The sequence below is a fragment of the Bombus pyrosoma genome, linkage group LG7 (genome assembly GCF_014825855.1).
Source record: "Bombus pyrosoma isolate SC7728 linkage group LG7, ASM1482585v1, whole genome shotgun sequence".
In the NCBI taxonomy this organism is placed as follows: domain Eukaryota; kingdom Metazoa; phylum Arthropoda; class Insecta; order Hymenoptera; family Apidae; genus Bombus; species Bombus pyrosoma.
The window spans coordinates 2,602,427-2,624,088 of NC_057776.1; the positions used below are offsets into that span (position 1 = coordinate 2,602,427).

General features: G+C 32.2%; 1 protein-coding gene across 2 annotated transcripts in view; it reads left to right on the forward strand.

Moving 5' to 3' along the window:
* Positions 1 to 21,662, forward strand: part of LOC122569018 (serine-rich adhesin for platelets) — a 206,304-nt gene that overhangs the window by 169,902 nt on the left and 14,740 nt on the right. The window contains exons 3-9 of one of the 2 annotated variants that reach the window (XM_043729458.1): positions 2,510 to 2,676; positions 3,491 to 3,691; positions 3,817 to 4,044; positions 4,114 to 4,380; positions 5,392 to 5,839; positions 7,152 to 7,998; positions 8,606 to 8,893. In XM_043729458.1, the coding sequence (XP_043585393.1) occupies positions 2,510 to 2,676; positions 3,491 to 3,691; positions 3,817 to 4,044; positions 4,114 to 4,380; positions 5,392 to 5,839; positions 7,152 to 7,998; positions 8,606 to 8,893 (2,446 nt within the window). Of the gene's footprint in view, positions 1 to 2,509; positions 2,677 to 3,490; positions 3,692 to 3,816; positions 4,381 to 5,391; positions 5,840 to 7,151; positions 7,999 to 8,605; positions 8,894 to 21,662 lie in introns of both variants that reach the window. The other variant, XM_043729457.1, reaches the window with a different exon arrangement.

Below are 21,662 nucleotides of genomic sequence, written 5' to 3' on the forward strand. Positions count from 1 at the left end.
CATACAATTTTTTAATCATTAATAATAATTAAAAATTGATATAAATAATAAATTTTAAATAATAAAATAGGAGTAAATTATTGCCTTATTAGTGGCAATGAAAACTATTTTACATTGGCTCTGTAATAGTGATCACTTCACTAAAAAATGCGAAATGAAAGATTTTTTGTCAAAAAACTATTATCGTCGAACAGATAAAGATATGAAATAATTTACATTTATTTGTATTTTATTTACACACATATGTAACAACGGTTAGATTAACCATTTACTTACTAAACAACATACCAAATATATCGTAACCTTCTGGAAGGCAACGAAAAATTAAAAATGCTACTAATATATAGTCTATTTGCATATCTAATTGTATAATATCAGTAAGTTTAACCTGTATACTATTAACCTGTTGAGTGTAATTTGAATTCGCACGTATATGCAAGGGACATTTTTCAATTTAGCCACTACTGAAACATATTCTTGATGATTTTCTGTTATAATATAATGAAACTTAATGCAATTAAATGTAAATTTATTAAAATTTGAATAATAGAGCAATAAACGAATTGAAACTTTTTACTATACTAAAATATTTTACGGCATTTTGCATCGCCTTTTAGGAGGTTGCAATATATTTAGTATGCTGTTTAGTAAGTAAATGGTTAATCTAGCCGTTGTTACATATGTGTGTAAATAAAATGCAAATAAATATAAATTATTTCATATTTCCTAGCGCTTTTTGAAGTCAAAAAATCTTTTCCATTTATAACTTTAGTTAAACATGCCATACAATATCAAGTCTCTGTGATAAGTATATACTAGTCATACCAACATAGACCAATTGATCTGTTTATTATTTTTCGCATAATTAATTTGTCTACTTATGAAACGGAAAATTCCATATTTGCATTAAAAGCGTATAACGTTATCGTAGTTTATCCTTCGAACTTGTACGCTGTCTGAAAGACCTAGAATGCGCGAATTATATGTTGCCGTGAAAGTGAGTGCGATGTAGAAATTGAAAGATTCCGCTGTATACACCACTTCAAGTACATAGATACGATGCTTCTTATGGCCATGATTATACAGAGATTATATAGAGAGCGGTAAGCGGTAACGGGAAGAACGGTAAAACGAGTGGCAACAAAGCGGCAGAAAATAAATAAAATTCATAAATTTTGGCTTAACTCAGATGGGCAACTTTAGAACGACAAATCATAAAACGATGGTTGCGCTGTGACCGGGTAGAGCGACAGTTCCACTTCCGATCACTTGCGGACTACTCACGGACCACTCGTGATCCTCTCGCAGAACACAAAACGTCGAATTACAAATGCTCGCGAGTGGTCGGCGCAACATGTCGCTCTGTATAACTACAGCCCAACTATCGTTTTGAAATAGATCATACACCAACTGAGTGGCAAGCGGCAAAATTAGCATTTGGAGCATTGATACCGGCTGTGCCATCGCGACAAGAAATGAAGAAGTGACGTAAAGGAATTAATGATCCAAAAGCCAATCTTACCGTTTGTCGCTTACCACTCTCTATATAATCATATATTACGTGACATCGGTTATCATAGTGTTAATAAACAAAGGAGTTAAAAAGAAGAATAAAAAGAGAGAAAAAAAAATAAAAGGAACCGCAATATTTACATATTTAGGTTGTACCACTTAACTTTATCGCCCGAAATATTTTCAGTGTAATACAAATTTCGAAAAAATGTTTCATACAAAAGTTGCATAATTTTGCAGGAGCCATTGTATAAGTAGCTTTATTGTGTAAATAGCTTTATTGTGTTGCATAAGGTTATCAAGATAAAAAGGTTAACTTTGTTTGTTTGTTGTGTACAGATACCCTGTATAAGTATCCACTCTGAGAATGATGGTATTTTGAATATTTCAAGATCACCTTTATTTTTTAGAATAGAGCTATAAATTTTATACATGAATTAGCAGATCTTTGTATTATCTATAAAGAAGTATTAAGACATTTAAATCGAAAAATATTTTAACTTTAATTTTGTAAAACTTATTATATAAAAGATGCACTCTGTACACTTAAACAATAATCCATAATTTTTTCGAAAATCAACAAATCGACACGTCAGTACGTAAAGGGTTGAAGCAGTTGAACTTCGTTGGTGAGTTACGAACCTGTTTGGGAGAACGTGAAAAATACTCAATCCATTTTTAGTTGATAAGGAGTACATCTCACTAGAGTAGAGAAGGGCCAAACTGAAACGCAATCCGTTCCGTATTCCGTGCGTGAAAGCCGCTTGGTCACGAGGTGACATCCGACAATGCTTGCGCCCACGCAGTGCTGTAGAGCATAAAACATGTTAGTTGCTTTTCTCCACGGCATCAAATTTCTTAGAAACAGAAGCGATATAATAGCAGTAGTAGTTTCCTTGTTGTAATATCGTGCATTCTCTTATACTCTCGTTCTTTAACTGTAAGATCGAAGGAGGAAATCCGGTGACTCTGTCTCACATATAATTCGTCATTACAGCCAGCTGCTATCGAGGATCTACGAAGATGGACATCTACGGAAGCGCTCGGAGACGTTACTGTACCACCGGATTGCATGTCCAGAATCCTCGGAGATACAACGACTGACGATGCCGTTGATCACAAGCTTCCTAGCCCCGAAGAACAGGTTCAAGCAATCGCTCTCAAGTAAGCAGGAAATTTACTCTACCGTAAAAGTGTAATGAATACGAGCGAGTCAATTTTTGTTGATCTTCTGGACTGTAAATCTTCCATAGCTTCATAGAACTATGAAGAACATCGAGTTCATTAAGGACTCGTTTCAATAACTTCTTTTAGTGACGTTTAATTTGGTTGAACTTCGTTTTAGGGTATCCCGGATTTGTGACTTTTTTTATAGCACATGTTAACTTTTAACGAATAGAATCCAAAAATACTAATTCTAAGGCGCCATTTTGAGTCGTTATTTTGGAGGTCATGTATATATTGTATAAAGTTTATGCATATTGTGCAGTTTACTTGGACACACATACATATTTTATGACTTATATGTATTATTAAAAGCTCAATTAACAGAATGAATTGGTATTGATCTAGGTTTGGGATAAGGTTAATTAATATTATTTAGAAATATGTTATCAACGAATAGACACACGGGAATTCGCGTTCTTCAAGATACTGCTTGCGCAAAAGTGGCCGCTATCATGACGATGATCTAAGTTTGTCAACCAGAGTTTATTGTGCGGTATGCATAAACTTTATATGTAACTTCTGAAATAATGATCTCCGCGTCGCGTGAAATTAATATTTCTCGATTCTACTTATTAAAGCCACATATGTTATAGGAGACATCGCAAATTCCGTGTGCTCTAAAATTAAGTGTGTGCCTTCAATTTCATTATCTGCGACATCTTTTATGTTTGACCATCGTTAACATCTACATTGACTTTCGAATTTTGGTTTCTGGTCCCGGTTGGTAACGATGACACAATGCGTGTTGTAGATTCCCAGCGGAAATCGTGGCGGTAGATATCAGCGGAAGAGGATTCGAAAGAATGTCGATGAGAAGAAGATCTCTGCTGTCTAGTCAAGAAAATCAAGAGACAGCGGTGAAACGACGATCGAGGCCTCGCAGGCCCAGAGGAAAAAGACGAAATACGATCGCTGGTACCGATCAGAAGGAAATTCGACAGGCTATCGGAGAGTGAGTTTATACGTATATTATCTCTCCCGTGTTTAATTTTGGCCATTCAGGGGTGGTGAAATTATACGTAATAGGAATTGACTAGATTCAAACACGACAGTGCAAATCTTTGGCTTTATTTATAGAGAAACGACTGGAGAAGAAGCGGAAGAGACAATGTCAAATATAGCGTCGAGGGCTCATCGATCAGCGAGTACGGATATATTGGGTTCGTCGAAGAAAGACTCGCCGACGGAAAAAAAATCTCACTTCAATACGTTGAAAGCGTGGGGTATGTCCAGATTGAAACTAATCAGTCCGAAATCCAGTCAACAATCGGAGCAACAGGAGACAAGCGCTTCGGGCACAGAGAGGTCAGAACAGGATCAAGGTCAGTCGAGAACAGCCGAAGAAACAAATATTTACGAAATGGTAATAACCAGGCGCAGGAAGGACAAATCTCACGAAAGGAAGCCAAGTTCCTCGAGCTCGAGCGGGAAGAGCACCTCGAGTATACCGGTATCCGTCCCGAGTACCGACAGACAACCGAGCGTGAAATTGCGTGAAAGCGCAGCCCAAAGAAGAGAAAGACGAAAGGGAAGCAATCGGGACGAGCCGCCTCATTCCAGCTCTGGAAACTGGAGTGCATCCTCTGAAAGCGGAAGGGCGAGTATCGGAAGCGAAACCACCACTACCACACATCAACCGAGGTATGACTATTGCTCGTTTCGAGATTACGACGCGAGCTAATGCGTTACGAGAAAAACGAAATGATACTTTGGTATTGAATGAGAACTTGGTATTAAAGCTCGTATACCGCAGAAATATCGTTCTTTTAATAGCATAACAGGAAATTGAAAATGGATAATGAAATATACGTATATGTTTTTATTCTTTAGTTATTTAAAGTAAAAAAAAAGTTCTAAATTACACTAAATACTTTTATTTGATTATGCTATCGGAAGAAGGTTTCATATTTGTTTGGATTAATAAATATAAGATGTAACTTTTGTGTTATTTAAAATATATATTAATAATTATAGTTAAATTTGTATTAATAGAAACTGATATTAATTTTATAATTATTTTTATAGAACGCGTATATAAACAGAGCAGAACGATTATAATTTACAATTAATTCCATTTTTATTAGTAGTATGAAATATACATGCAGAATGCATGATTTGATCTCCATAATTTCTGAATATCTTAATTTGTATGAACGAAATAAGTAGGTTAATAATTTTCTGCAGAAGCTACCGAGCTGCATCGACTGATCCATTAAGAAGCATATAATTCTATTTAAAAAAAAAAAAAAACAAATTAATCTATACCTACAAAAAAGTCGAAAAAAATAGAATAAATTTTTTCCACATAAACCTTGGTTTTTGAAACAAATTGAATTTGAAAATTTGTCAAGCATATGTAGTAGTATATATATAATTTAGTATAAGTATAATTTCCTATTTAAAAATATAACCGTGGCCTTCATAGAGCTTTTCAAGGATTTTTCATTGTATAATAAAATAAATATCGCTGGGACATGTCCCCTTCGAGCCTTTGACATTGTATAATTGCTTGAAATCGTTAATTGTTTCAAACATTTTTCCGTATCATCTATAGTTTCGAAGCTATTTACACGTTTCCAGATATATAGGGCACACTGCATATGTATATTCATATACATATATTAACGATACATGTTATCACAATATGTATAGATCGACGACAACTGCTTCAATTGGAACATCATCGACATCTCTGAGTCACGCAAGGCGGTTTAAGGGACGAGATACATCAACATCATCCTCGGTAACGTCAGAGGGAACATTAACTCCAGATATTATACAAGATATTACCGTGATACCGTTCTCGGACGATGGTGAAACATCGTCTGTGTATTCTTGTGATACGGAGGGTTATTACACCTCCTTCCACGTGGACTCTGGCTTAAAAACTCTAAGGGAAGAGGATCCAGCTCCGCAGTGTCCATTGATGAAATCTAACGATGTCAGTTCCGATCCTACCTCACCGGTTGTTGAAAATGAATACGAACTCTTTGGAAGGGGTTCAACATCAACAACGACGAGCTCAGCGGGCACAGTCTGCACCGCTTTAATGGCACCGCCGCCGCCAGAAAGGAAATCTAGCCTAACTGTTGTCGCTATGGTATAAAGAAATTTTTGTCTTTATTTCGTAATTTTTTATTTATTGGCCTTCGCTCGGGGAAGGCTGGATCAAATCTGACACGCGCAGATGTTTCATCTCTATTTCTTTTTAAATTACGTATTAATATTCTACCAAGGTATATTGAACTGTCATATAGAACAAAAATTGTCTTAATCAGTTCTTCGCTATGCTCTTATAAAATAAAATATTCAATGCTTGCGAAAACAATGATCCAGTTTATCGGGCATAGGTGCATTAGAATCTATGTACACATATTATAATATTCATTTGATAATTCATTAGATTTCTTTGCAAATTTGTTCTAAAGTTTATGTAACACCAGAACAATTTTTTTTTTATATTAGAAGCTGTGATCCACTAATGGATGGAAAAATTGGAATAGTAAGTTGAGATGATTGAGAATGATTGATTGTAAGATAAACATATGTAATGTACGTGTTTTTATATGTGTTTTAAGTAACGATAACTAAATGGTCAGTGAATAACATTTTTGGTTGTACTTTAGTGTTATTATTTTTCTAATATTTATATTGAGTAATGGTGTAAAATTCCTGGTACAGCTCCTGCAATAGATTGTAGTTCGAAAGGTTAAAAAGGGTAATAGTCTGTATCAATAACAAATTAATGTACTCATTAAGTCACTTTTTAAGTATAACTCATTTGTGTATGTATAATTAAAAGTCGGCTTTTAAACAAATTAATTCGTCTTGGCCCATGATGTCATTTTCACGTATATCAGAAACATAAATATTATAATAAGAAGTTGATACATTTAGATAATTAATTAACAAAGAATTTACCGAAACAATATTCTGTTTAATAATATGAGTTTTCATTTTATACATTATTTTATACATTTTATAAAAATACATTACGTATACAGAAATAGAATCTTTTATATGTTATAAAAATTTTAGAAATAAAATATGCAAAAGGGTTAGTAAAATTATTACGGAAAAATTAAATTGCTAATTGTAATTGTAATTAATTGTATTCTAATTCAAAAATATATTATACAAATATATATGTACATATATTATTTAACACAAAGGAGAAAAACTGTTTTGTCCTTTATAAAATATTGTTGCATATATACGAATAATATACTCTATTTGTAAATATATAATTAATGAATTTTGACGAATTACGTAGTCATTTTATAATAGCTAAAAAGACTCATTCTCAATTTTCTCTTTCTTTCTTCTTTCTGTGAACCCTATTTCTTTCAAAATTCATGCAAAAACAATTAATTAAACAATTTAATTTACATAATTAAAATAATTTTCAATAGGTACACGGGCCAAACCAGAACGGCGGCGAGTCTCCAGACAGCGGTCACAATACCTCGTCATCGCCTGTGGAATCAGCCTCGAGTCCGGCATGCACAGGAAGGTCATGCTCGGAGTTCGAATACTCTGAATCGAGCGATCTCGAAGGCTGTGAGAGGATCGAAAGAATCCGTTCGAAAACTGCGATCAATACGAGCCGCATACCGTCCATGTGCGTGATTACGCCACCAGGTTCAGACGACGAACATGCGAGAGATTCGGATCAGGCAAGCAAAAATGCCGAGGACGAAAAGATCGATCTGCAAACGGGAAGTTCTGTACTCATGTCTGCCACGGTTGGCACTTCCAAGATGGAAGTGATTAATGGACAGGACAAGAACCTCTATGCCACGATTCAGGTATTATCTTTGCATACGAACGAGAAATCCACGGTTGGACCGAATCAGGTGGGCAAGGTCAATCCGCTGAGTGGAGTTTTAGGCAAACTTCGAGGCGTACTTCCGGGCAGGAAACAGGTGCCAAAGAGTACGATGCAAGACCAAGCGAACGCAGACTCCGGCGACTATGTCACCATAGCCGACGTGAGAAATAACAATGACAAACGTCAAGATTCGGCTTCTTGCTCGACTAGCGCGACTCCTGTTCGGTCACCTGTTACTTATGCGAACTCAGATATTTTTAAGAGAGATGCTGAATATGTTAGCTTAAGCGAGTTGCCGAAGAAGCCTGATTCGTCTTTGGAAAGAAAGAGACAAGGTGCGAGGGTTATGTTGGATTCGGAAGGCAAAGTCGTTTATTCATCCGATAGCTTGAAGAGGAGGAAAGGCGCACATACTACGTTTAATCCAGGTTTAATCTATGTTTAATCACATGTTTAATCGTTTGCTCGACATAACAAACTCATTAATATGCTAAAAAATTATAACATTGTTGATTAGTAATAGAAATCTAAAAGATAGTTTTTGGTATATTCCAAACACAAGATATAGCTTCTGTAGAGATAGATATTCCTTCTTGACAATTTGGAAAATATGTTGTATTTCATTATGTCTGAATTAAGTATAATATGCATATATAATCTAATATACAGAGTGTTTTGGAACGGGTATAGCTGGATTCCTTATGAAAAAGTAAATCGAAGATATAGAATAACGATATTTTGTTTGCAGTTTTGTTTTCGAGAAAATTTAATTTGAAATTTTGTCGTGTACTTCGCACACAAAGAATTTTCAAACATAATTTTCTCAAAAACTAAACCTTCAACAAAAAATTATTATTCCATATTTTCGGTTTAATTTTGTATAAGAATCCATGCCCGTTTGTACTACCTGTTCCAAAACATGTTTTAATATAAAACATCTATTCAACTTTACAATCTCGTTGTATTTCTTCTATCAATTACATCCTCAAATATATTTAATTAAATTACTTTCCTCTCCTCTGTACTAAAATCCAGGTCCATTTGTAAGAGAGGGAGTGTCACCAAGTCCATCGCCATTATTGCATCGTGCAACGCCGAACGTTCGAGCAGTGACGAAGATCAGCGACACGGTGGATGGCGCAAGCAAATCTACACCACCTACTTCGCCCCAATTAGGCAAGGTGATCATCAGAGCGGCGAAAAGTCCCGATCGCGCGGCCAGTCCGGATTATGTACGAACCCCGACGACGGTGGTTGGTCCAACGAGTCCGACTCCCCATCGACAAGTTCGCGGGGCTTACGTCAACGTGCAAGACGACGAAGGTAAGGCGGCTTCTGATACGAGCACTGACGAACGCGACTGCACTTGCTGTGCTGGTAGATTAGAAGCGCAATGTACACTCGCGATGAATCCTCAGTCTAACAAGTTGAACGCACCACTGACCACCAACGGAACTTCGTTGCTTTTGGCCAAGAGCACCTGTCGAACGGCCTCTGGGGCAATAGCACTGGCACCGAGTAACAAGCTGTTAGATCTGAATAAGTCCAAACTCTACTTTAACAAAACGTTCACAGAGAATGTAATAGTTAGGTCCACAGATGTATTTAATTGCGATGAGAATCACCCACCGGTGTTCGCTACTGATAGTTTGATTCAAAACGCTCAAAAAGATTATCGAGTCTTGAATAAAGTAAACACGTCTCAGTTGGCTTCTAAAGCTACTAATTTACGCCTCGACTTTGAGAAATCGGCTCTCTGTCCGAAAAATTTGAGGTCGACTGGAAATACTCCGAAGTCAAGTAGAAAGTTGCTAGTGTCTGACTTGGACACGCCAAACTTTCATAGGAAAATTGCGAAATTAAACTCTCAGTGTGATAGCCAAGAAGTAGATGTTAAAGAGAATCATAGTCATTTGGGAAATGAAGATAAGTTGTTTTCTACTACATCTGTTATTAACGAATTTAGGTTAAACGAAAGAGACGCGATTGCAGATTCAGATATTGGCGATATATCTGACGATAACAGTTGTACGAAAAGAACTCAGATATTTAGCGGTAGTGATAGAATCGAACGTAAAGTGAAACGAAGTGAAAGTTATCGAATGGCGAATAGTCCCATAATGTTCATTAAAAAGTTTTCTATTAACGGGGAAAAGTCTTCGAAGATTTGTAGAACACCGTCGGAAGAATTGCAAGAGGAACTGTTAAAGGAAAGGATCAATTATCCTGACACAATTTCCAGTCCTGAACCTCCGAACGTAAACTTTGATATGAACGTAACGATCTCGATTCCCGTTACGACTGTTTCAAAAAGTCCTAGGCCCAGACCCATGGACATTGAACCTGCTAGAGTTCTTAAATATTCTAGCAATGACACTGAAATTTGGTAATCAATGAAATTTTTTTTATTAACTGTTGACATCTGTTTTTATCAGTTACAATTAAACAAATCAATTTCAGATATATCGGCTTCTGCTCTTATAAGGGCAAATATCACATAATGCGTATAAAGTTAGGATAAAGAAATTATGTCTAAGAAATTAACAATAGAATGAACGGAATCATTTTGTTCGGTTAATAGGTTAATTGGTATTAGTGAAATTATATTATTAAGTATAATAATTGTAACATTTTTTGATTTTTAATTATCCAATGATTTTGCAATTTTGTATCAAACAGCCATGTTACGTGTTTTCTTATATACCTATCTCTACCAGCATCCGTCAAATTGACGGGTAAACAAAAATACGCATTTTTCTTTAAAAAATCGATTTATTCAAATTAAGTCTGAAAGGAATAATATTAGGCTTCATATTTAAATAAATTATTAATAAATAAAAAGTCTTTTTTTTAAATTATCACTAAAAAAACAACATATATATCAACATATATATTAAAATAAATATATATATATATATAACTAGGATAAAATTAGAAGAATGAATAAATATCACAAATGTCATTTTTTATTTTGTTATTGGGTAATGACAAATAGTTTTCTCTATAATGCGACTAATTGTTAATTAAAGGTATTTTAAGATTTACCAAAATAAGATGAAATTATATAATTATAAATTTTGATAAGTTCATTGTTCGATACGAAATAGACGAAAAAACTATATCTATGAAATAAAATTGTTTTAATTAATTCCAAACTGCTTCACGTCAATAAACTTATAAAAATTAATTTGTACTTCTCGTACACATAAATATTCTTCAATAGACATTTAATTTACAGTTCATAAACAAAAGCACTTTATATAAAGAAATTAATATTTTTCTGATAGAAATTCTTAAACATAAAAATGTCGAAATACTTCATAACTAATGAAATTTCTAAAGTACGTAACCAATACAATTCAATTTTACAAATTCACTAACAAAAAAACTCGTATTTGGCATCTTCCTGGTACATTAAGAATCAGTCCTGTTGCACAAGTATCTTAGAAGATCCTCCGTTCCTTGTTGCTCGAGTAGTTATGTAAATCGCGCATTAGATAATTGCCGAAGCCAGGGCATCAGAGCAGTAAATAGATCGATCAGCGGGAGATCTCATCAAGGACCAGCTGGGGCGGGAAAGAATAAAAGAACGAAATACAAGAAAGTACGTCGATGTGGAAGTTATCAGTATATACACGTATTCCAGCTCTTGATTCTACGAAAGGAGAGTACAGACTAACGGGAGAGTGTCATTTGCTTGGAGATTAATGAGGGCAAACGGCAAACGATCCGTTCGACGGTCGCGATAACGAGATTGAACAATGTTTTTCCGCGTTAGCGTAGACACGATAGAAAAGTCACGTTTCCTGTATCTACCGACTCATTCGTCCGATTTATCGGCAGCTGCCCCTAACTTAACGTTGCGAAACGATAAATACGAATCCTCTCCTTTTGTGGTCTTTTATGATGTACGGAATATTTCAGAGTTCAATAGTTTCGATGATAAAAGCCTATCGAACCAGTCCCAACCGATGTATGTACATAAGTGCATGCTTTTCGCAAGGTTAATAGATAACATTACATGCGCATTTCCATTAGTTTCTTTACTTTTAACACGCCACGGATTTCCTATTTTTCGTCCATAAGCGACCACCTTATTACATGTATTGATATCACCAGATAAAGAATGTATCTTCTCCTTGTCGTCTATAGACTCCTCTTTCGTAGTCTTTCCTTTTTCAATTATACATGTGTATACACTTTATGCGAATAGAGCGAGTTCATTTTTCTGCAGAGTTTTCTATTTGCTTTCCGATACTTCTACGATTTTACGCACGTTTAACCCCATCTCTCCTAATTTCTCGATAGTTAAATGAGTGTAAATTATTGCATTCTGTAATACCACGTTGGATGCAAAATGTGATATTATGTAAGTACAATGCAACTGGTAATACAATACAGGATGGGATGATTCATCATGGAAAAATAAATAAAGGACATAATAAAATTTTTTCGTATGTAACTTCGTTTCAGAAAAATGTAAAGATTTGTTTAGAATAGAGAGATGCTTTACTTTGGATATTTTTCATATTCTTATATGTGATGTACATTTTATATAAACTATATACATAGAGTGATCGATAACATGTGGTAGAGCCGGAAGTGTATGTCACAAATTGATTTCAAATATATACATATATATATATAAAAAATATTTATAGTAAATATAAAATATGTATAACTCTGGTAAGTGTTAACAGACCTCGCTATAGACTAATATCTCTGCCTATATTTGTATTTATTGAATTTAATAGTGAAGAACACATGATAAAATAGGATACTTATATGTAATAAATTTTATTATTTTAGAAATTGTTGAATTGTTTCCTATTTAATTAAGTACCGACTGATAAGTTCATATCCTATTCTTCCTATTAAAATTAAATCTTTCTATTTTAAAGTCATTGAACTTATTCTGTTACATTGTGTGTTCTCCACTATTGTATTCGATAAATAAAAATATAATTAGAGATTACAACGAAATCTGCAATACTTACCAGGCAAATACATAAATTCAGCTTTTCGAAAATAGTTTTATTTTTTTCACGTACCATCATCCTCTTTTACATCCTCAGTTACACCACAGGTCACCCTATATATAATCTATATTGAATACACAACGTGTGTAATATATAAAATAACCAAAGTGAACATTTATTATACTATTTGGTGTGTGATACATATCTCTATTCAAGTTCCATTTTTTAAATTTCATATAAATTTCATATTCATAAAAATATAGTGTTATATAAACATCTCCAATATAATAATTTATATTTATTAATTTTTACTTTGAAGACTTGAAACTTAAGATAAGGCTCAAATATTGCTACAAATAAAACCTGTTATTTGTCAAACCAGAACCATAATTCACGAAATGAGTATAACTTCATATTATAAAGCATATATATTTTTTTTTCATATTTATATAATATATATATATGTATTATGGGGTTAACATAAATATTTCGGTAATTTAGAGTTCAACGGTTTAAAATAACCATTTACGATTGGGGTACATTTTCATTAATTCGTTCCATTTTTTCAACCGGAACCTATATTATAACTAAGATGGAAATTATAAGAAACATCACGGCAGCATAAACGGTTGTTTATGAACCATTGTTGAAACGAATCGTTCGTAAGCTGCCATTATGTTAGGGAAAAGAATTATAGTGCGTTTGATGACGAGTGAATAGGAAATTTTTCGCTTCAGTGTACAACATGCAATAAAGTTAGCAGTGGAGACTGATAAGCTGGAAAACTCCAGGGAGCCCCCAATGAAGCCTCACTTTGTTAGCCCTTATCAGCATCATTAGCCGCTGGCTCAACAACTAACGGAATTGCATCAGACGTGATGTTTATCCCAGTCGATAATTCGAAATCGAGATAAACAAAATTCCCTCCTACTCGTAGCAGACGATTCAAATACTTTCGAGCGGATGCCACCATCCTCAGTTCACTTCGATCTGGCCACGTTCACGTCCGGCAGTCGCCTAACTCTACCGATTAAGCGATCCCTCAATCCCTTCCGAGCTTCGTCCCTTTTCAAAGATTTCTATCTATTTCACGAACTTATGTCATCTGACATTATTATCGGTAGCTGACGTAACTTTTCGTGGATTTTCCAGGCATCTATCCTCTACTTATCCCTTAAGACCAACTTAATTTAAAAACTAGCACCTTAAATTATTTGTCTATCATACGAACATGCAAACTTAAAATAAGTCGATATTGAAGTTGTTCACGATTTTCAATGAACGTTCGTCGTGTTATTGTTCGGATATTGTATGGAGGCCTGTGCACGAAGTATCAGGAAGTTGTTAGATCTTCACGCGTGAATGCATTGGCAGTGAGCTGGGAGGGGAAGAAATTCGCGGTTGTAACAAGTGGTGATGATAAGGCGGTATCAGTCTAGCAACGAAGAGGAAACCTTGTCGCTAGACAGGCAGTCGCCAACCTTGATAGCTTGAGAGAGAACTGATTGTAAGACGAGCGTGGTCTTTGCGATTTGACAATCGTCGTAGGCTACAGTTGCATTCCAACATGCTGGCGAGGCATTTGCTTTTTATTGCGACCAGACGACATCGTAAGTCAAAAAATTTTTATTTCTGTTTTTTTTTTTTTGTTTTTTGCTTTTTATCTCTAACTTGCCATAATATTTTCTTCAATTTAATTATCGGCGTTTTGTTCTTTTTCTGTTTGAGAAGTCGCTGGTTTTAGTTTGCTTAGGAAATATGTATGTATGTACATGGACGCATTGTTCCGACAGTGAATTATATTTTTTTGAACTTGTTATTGACATAAGTACCGCGGTTGTAAATAACGCATTTTGCTGATTGTTAAACAATAGATGTTTCATATTCGAGTGTTAATATCTTTTGTTACAATTTATTTTCGTTGGAATTAATTTCAGTAATAAGTGGAAAGGTTTTAAGCTGGCACATAAATAACATAATTTTTCTACCAGATTGTTACTTTTTATTGTAATAATTTTTATTTATCGGTATTTGTGTTTTATTTTCTCATCGCTCTTCTGTTGTCGAAAGTTTGTTCGCGAGATATATACACAAGAGTTCGCGTTATATGTATGTTTCCATTTAAAAAATTTCCGATGAAGATTGTTATTACAAGCACATTATGAATTATGCAGAATAAGTACGAATAACAATTGAAACTGAATTTACAAAAAATAATATGTTGCTATAAATGTTTGATTGGTTGCATTTACAATGCATGCATGTTTGGTAACGCATGAGAATAGTTTTGATTGCTCTCATACTCCTGATATGATCTTAGGATTATTATGTCCCACTTCGTTCTCATTTTAACAAATGAAAGGATTTTTAATGTTTTATTGAAAAGATTTACCATAGCATTGAAATGAGTCTTTCATACATTCATAAGATTTAAAAATATTCCCAATGATATAGAAAGCCAATTAAGTTAAAAACAATCCAAATGATATAACAGGATTAAGCTTAAATCATCTTTAATGTTCTCAAATATCTTTTCGGTATGATAGGATTAATCTATTCAAGTTTCCTGACACTTCAGCAGGTACAACATCCTTCATTACATCATCTTACATATAAAAATCCAAATCAAAGGAACAGACATTAACTCCCTAATCTTTTCTATCGCATTATTTTGTCAGATCTGTTTTAAGTGCATATATTTTATTATCTATATAAAACACTTTTATATAAAGTAACACGTTCGCAACCAGCGATACATACATATATATGACACTTTCAGATTGATTTAAATTTTGTTTTAAGATGCAAAATGAGTGAATATACAAGTACATTTAACTAACACGCGGATTAACTAACACTTGCACAGTTGATTGCGATTTGTTTGTATCTTCGTTTTTAAAACAATATCACCTTACATACTTCGTATCTGTATTTTCTTCATTATTATTTGATTTAGTTTTATTATATTATAACACTATTATATATGTAAAAAAATAAAGTTTCCTAACCAATTGAATACTATCTTCGAATACTATTTTCTATAATAATTCCTATAAGAGAAATAAGAATCAAAGGACTCAAAAATTAGTTCCAAATGTGGAACCGGTTTACTTTTGCAATAATAATTGTGTTCTGACATTTGTATTTCTTTATTAACAACGTTTAATATCAATGAAATTGATAATCGTATAATATCAAAGGACACAATTTTATGATTAAGTAATTATATCAGATAAAGATTTGCTAATATGGCTTGCGTGTGAATAGGATATCTCTTCCATTGATAATTCTCAGACAAATCTCTGTTTGTATAATATAAAATAATTTAAATTAGTCTTAGAAATAAAACCTGAAGAAAAGAGAGAATGGAGAAGATTGATTACAATCAAATATTTAAATTTAATTTCTCAAAAAATATCTACATATTGGTACAAATATATAATTTCTTAAGTCCTTCTCTTTACAAATTTTTGCTGTTTGAATGTAAAACATGTAGTATATGCTAGTGTATACGTTTATAAAATTAATTATATAAATAATAATATTTAAAAATATTATTGTTACTTGGAAAATATAGGAAATATCGTTTAAAGTGGAGCATCTGTTTTAATCCACTTATCCACATCAAAGGAAATGCATGTTATACCTTCTTTACGAATCTAAAATCTAATTTCATTTAAAGTTATCAAAACACGTGTCAAGCTTATTTGAGCAAATATACGTCTACATATATTTACTGTAAATTATATCATTGCTGAAGTTTATTGCCTATAATAAAATAAAATATTGTCATGTCGCTAGTTGCCATTGGTAGTGACACAATATAAAATATTTGAAATTTTCTTTTATTGAATAGAAGGTCTACATGATGTTTTTATTTTTAACATGTAAAATGATATATTTATAATTCAATTAGTTTTGCCTCAGTGGGAAAAATTATTACTTATGCCGCTATCAACCTGGTTTTAGTTTTACAACAGTGACGTTTTCAGTTGTTTCGTGACACTACAAATGAAAGGTTTTAGTGCTTTCGCTAATAGTGGCATATTTTGTGTTAAGTTAGCTTTATAATGTCACTGAAATGACCCACAAAGATTTCTTTGTAAAATTTAAGAAGTACCTCCTGTAAAATATACATTTTTTGAGTTGCAACATTATCCGTGCCAAGCAGTGATGTTATAAAACATGCTCATTGGCAACAAGTGTGATACGTAAACAAATAAAATAAAACAAGTTGCTATCAATGAATGATTAACTTTCATGAATGTTTACGAAATTTTATAAAATACAGTGTTTCGTCTTGAGTTATGTCCGATACTTTTTACAATATTTGTGTTTTCTTTTTCTGTTAATATCTACTTCACGAGCAACTTGTTGAAAAGGGATAAATCTGGCACAAAAATGTAATAATGATGTGGGGAGACAACGCATTCATAGGCGCACGCTTTCAGAAGTTTGATAATTATTCCTGTGAACCTATACTGTATGATCTATTTATAAATGGTTTTTAAAGTAGAAGAAACGCGTAGATTGTTTTTTCACTCTGATTATTACATACATATTTATTAATACAATGATATAACGAATATACAGAATCCTACGAAGTATATTTATCTCAATTATCTTCACTATTTCAAGTAATAAATGAAAACTCTATGCAATAAAAAAATTGCACGATTGCGGGCAGGATGTAACATGGTGGGAATAATTATTATTATCGCTATATTTATTTTATATCTCACCGGTACCAAGTTATTCGATATCGAATTTTACATTTTTATTAATTTCTTTTTTCGTTTTAATCAGATTTGATTTTACCGAGCGTAGCTTCGAACATGCTTCATAATGGAAGGAATACAATAAAGAAAGTTGAATATTCCTGAAATGCGGTTTGAAATAAATAGTATGCCTTTTTAACACGTTCAATGCTTATGGTAATAGAAAATTATCATACAATATCTACCTGTGGTTATATTGAGAAATATGAATTATTATAAAATACTTTTCCATAAATTCGGGATTTTTAGTTCACGTGCTATATTTAAGTCGATCACGTGTATAATTTAAAAGTATGTGTCGACGTGAATATGTGTGCAATAGGGGCAACCTGGCCGATTTCAATGATCTTGGAATATGTTGTTACAGTCAACTTTCTGAACAACTTTTTCCTATATGCACATATAACCGCCACGACGCGTCCCTTGGCTTGAATTTTTAGATACTGGTCTGGTCCAATCTATAATCCATTGATTTTTCTTTTTTATTTATACAATATCAAAAACAATTCTATTTCTTATTAATGAGTTAAGTTTAGGTTGGGCTGTATAAAAATGTGGACATCTATTCCAGGATGAAGTGAAATCATGTTACATTTAATTGAAAGTTTTTGCAATTATCTTGAAAACTAAGATCCAGCGGCGCGGCGGTTATACACATGTAGTTGTAGCAAAGTATTGTTCAGGATGTTACTCATGATAACAATCCAAGGTCATTGAAATCTGTTAGGTCGCCGCTATTGCCAATAATTGTCGAAAAAATTCTGATTACTTTGTGTAAATATTTATTCCAAAATTGAACTGATGCGACGCTTCACATGTATATTGAACAAGAATAAAACTATATAGTATATCACGGAATTTATTACAAGAAATCTAAAATATTTAATCTAATATTACCCATTATCATTGTCAGACAACAAGCAATTTTGCAATACAAATGTAACTTTCTTACTCGGCGATGAATTTTACGATAACAGCCATTAAACCCATTAAAGTATTTTCAATACTTGGCACTAAATAATATTTAATATTCAAATAATTTTGCTCGTGTAGATTCATATTGTATTTGTAGCTATTTTCGTTTCGTATCACCATTAAATGTCTTTGATTCTAAATGGCTTCAGATTTAAACTGAAAGATTACAATTTATTTAGCAATGGTGTAAGATTTATTAAAGTTTTATAAAATATATTTAAAGATCAGATACAAGCCAAATTCATTAACGCAAACATATTTCAGATTAAATCAAATTCTTGGTACTTTTGTTAACAAATTAGTAGATATTTATCTACTTCCACATATATATATCAAAAGTATTTATTTCTAAGAGAAAATTTGAAAAATAAACACAAATATATTCACACATACAAACACAGAAAATTAAGTTTCTAATTTTTTAGGTATGTTTAAAGTTATATACATTAGAATAAAAGACGATAAAAATTGATTTTAAATTTAAATACTAACATACTGGTTGACATTGTACGATATAAATATAATTTTATTACTTTCGTTTATAATCGGTTTCCTGCTGAGTACTTTTCGAGTTATGTCACGGAAGATAACCATAGGTCACGTACCGTTACTTACAAAAGTGGAATTACTAATCATATCATGATATATTTCTGTCATTTGATAACCGATTAACTTATATGTTTAATGTAATTTTATTTAACTCAATGGCAAGTCACGTCTAATCGACAATGGAAAGTTTCGTGATACTTTTGTCCTAATTCTATCCTTTTAATATTCCATCAGAATTTGTTTTTTTTTTATGATTCTAATAACAAGTTACTTTGCAAGATTTATATATACGATACAGTCGCAATAAACATATCGCATATCACAACAAACATTTTGCAACTATTTTGTAGATGTTGTTTTGAAAAATTTTACAATTTAATTTTTCCATCTACCCAAAAAATAGAATTTTCATTCTTTCTACTATAAAAATATTGGTATATTATTGTTTGGTATCATTCAATTCAAATAACTTTTATGGAAAATAATGATTTCAATAATATTAAACACACATAAATTATACTTTGCCAAATTTAAATGAATCCTTTATTAAATGTTAAGAGTATGAATGTCATTTTATTTATTATGATAGGTATGTTACTGAAATCTATGAAAACATTCATTTGTAAATTTTTACAACATTCATTTCTTTGCACATTTTAAAGTACTTATCTAATTACATTAAATATGTAAATACATATATATTTATTTTTCTGTACTTTATTACGTAACAATGAAAAATTGAAGGATATATAATCAAATTATTACGGTATTCCTGTATTACATATTTCAAAACTTTATTGACAGGAAATGGAATACTTACTAGTTAGTCAAATAATGTTTTTAACGTAGTATTGGTAGATAGTTTGAAAATAATCGGAATTAAATAATAAATAATATATAATATAAAACAATATTTTAGAAGATATTGTGATTTATAGAAATCAGTACGGAGTACCAAACAAAAGCCTTAAACCTACGAAATAAAGATGTTTCATTTTTATCCTCATTTTCAAAATAGTAAAATGTCAGTATCATGAATAAATAAATAAATTGCAAATCAAATTTGTTTTCTATCGGAAATGCTATCGAATATTTTTTTGTACTCTTTGTCATTCTGTTTTCACTTTTCAGTATTTCTAAAGAATGATTTTTAATTTTTAGTTGATTTTCTCTTCTTGCGTGTTCTAAATAATTTCATACATATATACAATATTTATATCAAGGCTGCATCATCATTCATAATACCATTGAATAACACTAACTATACAAGTGAATAACACTATGAAATTTCTACAACCAATCTTCTATTAAGGACATCGTTCACAAATTTTGGAACAATTCGTTTTCACGTAATAGTATTATATCTTAGAAAATTCAGTTGGGATTATATGACCAGTAACGTAGTGTAATTGTAATCAAGGCTTTTGCACAATACTGTAGAGTTCTTCATACATACACGCCATTCTTCGCTTTTTCTTTGGCGTATAACATGAAACACGATAATATTAAAAAGAAAAATTCGTAGCGATATCCTGAATACTCGATATAACCGAAGAAAAGAAATGTTTCATGGCACTATCATTTTACATTCTTGATAATCGTCTTAGCTGCCGCATATATCATAGTAGTTACTGAAAAAGTGGAGCAACATGACATGTTGCTCGATAAAAATGAAATCCACTGTCTGACGCTATAGAAACTCACGACGTTATTAAATCGTTTCAAAGAAAAATATATCTATCTCGTCAAATTTTATGCTGCAGAATATGATGAACGCAAGGAATAATTAATTATCGCGTGCAGCATTTATCTATAATTCTTATGTTTTTAACGTATGACGTGTATTTACTGTTTCAGTTATATGAATTGTACCATGAATCATTTATATGAACGTCTAACAGTAAAATTTATTGTAAATTATTGTCTTTTGGTGATATGAAGCAATTTTCGACTATCAATCGTATCAATGAAAATAATCCCATGATATGCGAAATGTAAATGGACAATAATATTATACATATAAAAAGCTTATTATAAATATTTTATATAAAAAAATAAATTTAAAAAAGTTGGTTAAAATTAATGTATACGAGTCTTGGCTTTTTAACAGCTACGTTGAATACACGAAGAATATTATACATATATGTATGAAAATTAATTTTCTTACTCTCGATTGGATTAATAAGTTACTAATTATTTAAACAGTAAATGTGATTGTTTTTGATAAAGAAAAATATGTTTCTATTACTTATTACCTAAAAACTAAATTTTCTTAAACGGTAAACAAACCGGTTCTGAAAAGATTAATAAGTTAATCTTGACACACATGCATGACATTTTCGTGTTGTACATGTTATTACACGTATTACAACTGTTGCTAGACATCGATGGTAGATACTAAGACAAAATATCGCATTATTAAATCTGTTTAGTAGCTTAAAGATTATTGATCAATGTCGTTTTTCTTTATTTCTAGAATATTAAAATAATCTGTCAACCATTAGTATCAATTTCATAAAAATTTGCAATAAGTTTAATAACTATGCAAATAACAGTGTAATGAAATCCGTCCGTGTAAATAAATAATTTATTAAATTTAGAAATATAGATAAATTAAAAGAAAAGATCCCTTTTAATTTTAAAAAGTGCAATGCCTTCAGGCCGTTCGATCAATATCCACTATTAATTCCTTTAATTTTTATATAGTAAAAGGTGCTACCTGTTCGAAAGCAATGACCGTTGAAAGAAATCTGTCGAAACGAAAAAGGACCTGAAAAAGTATCGAAACTTAATAGGAGAGCAAAAGAAACA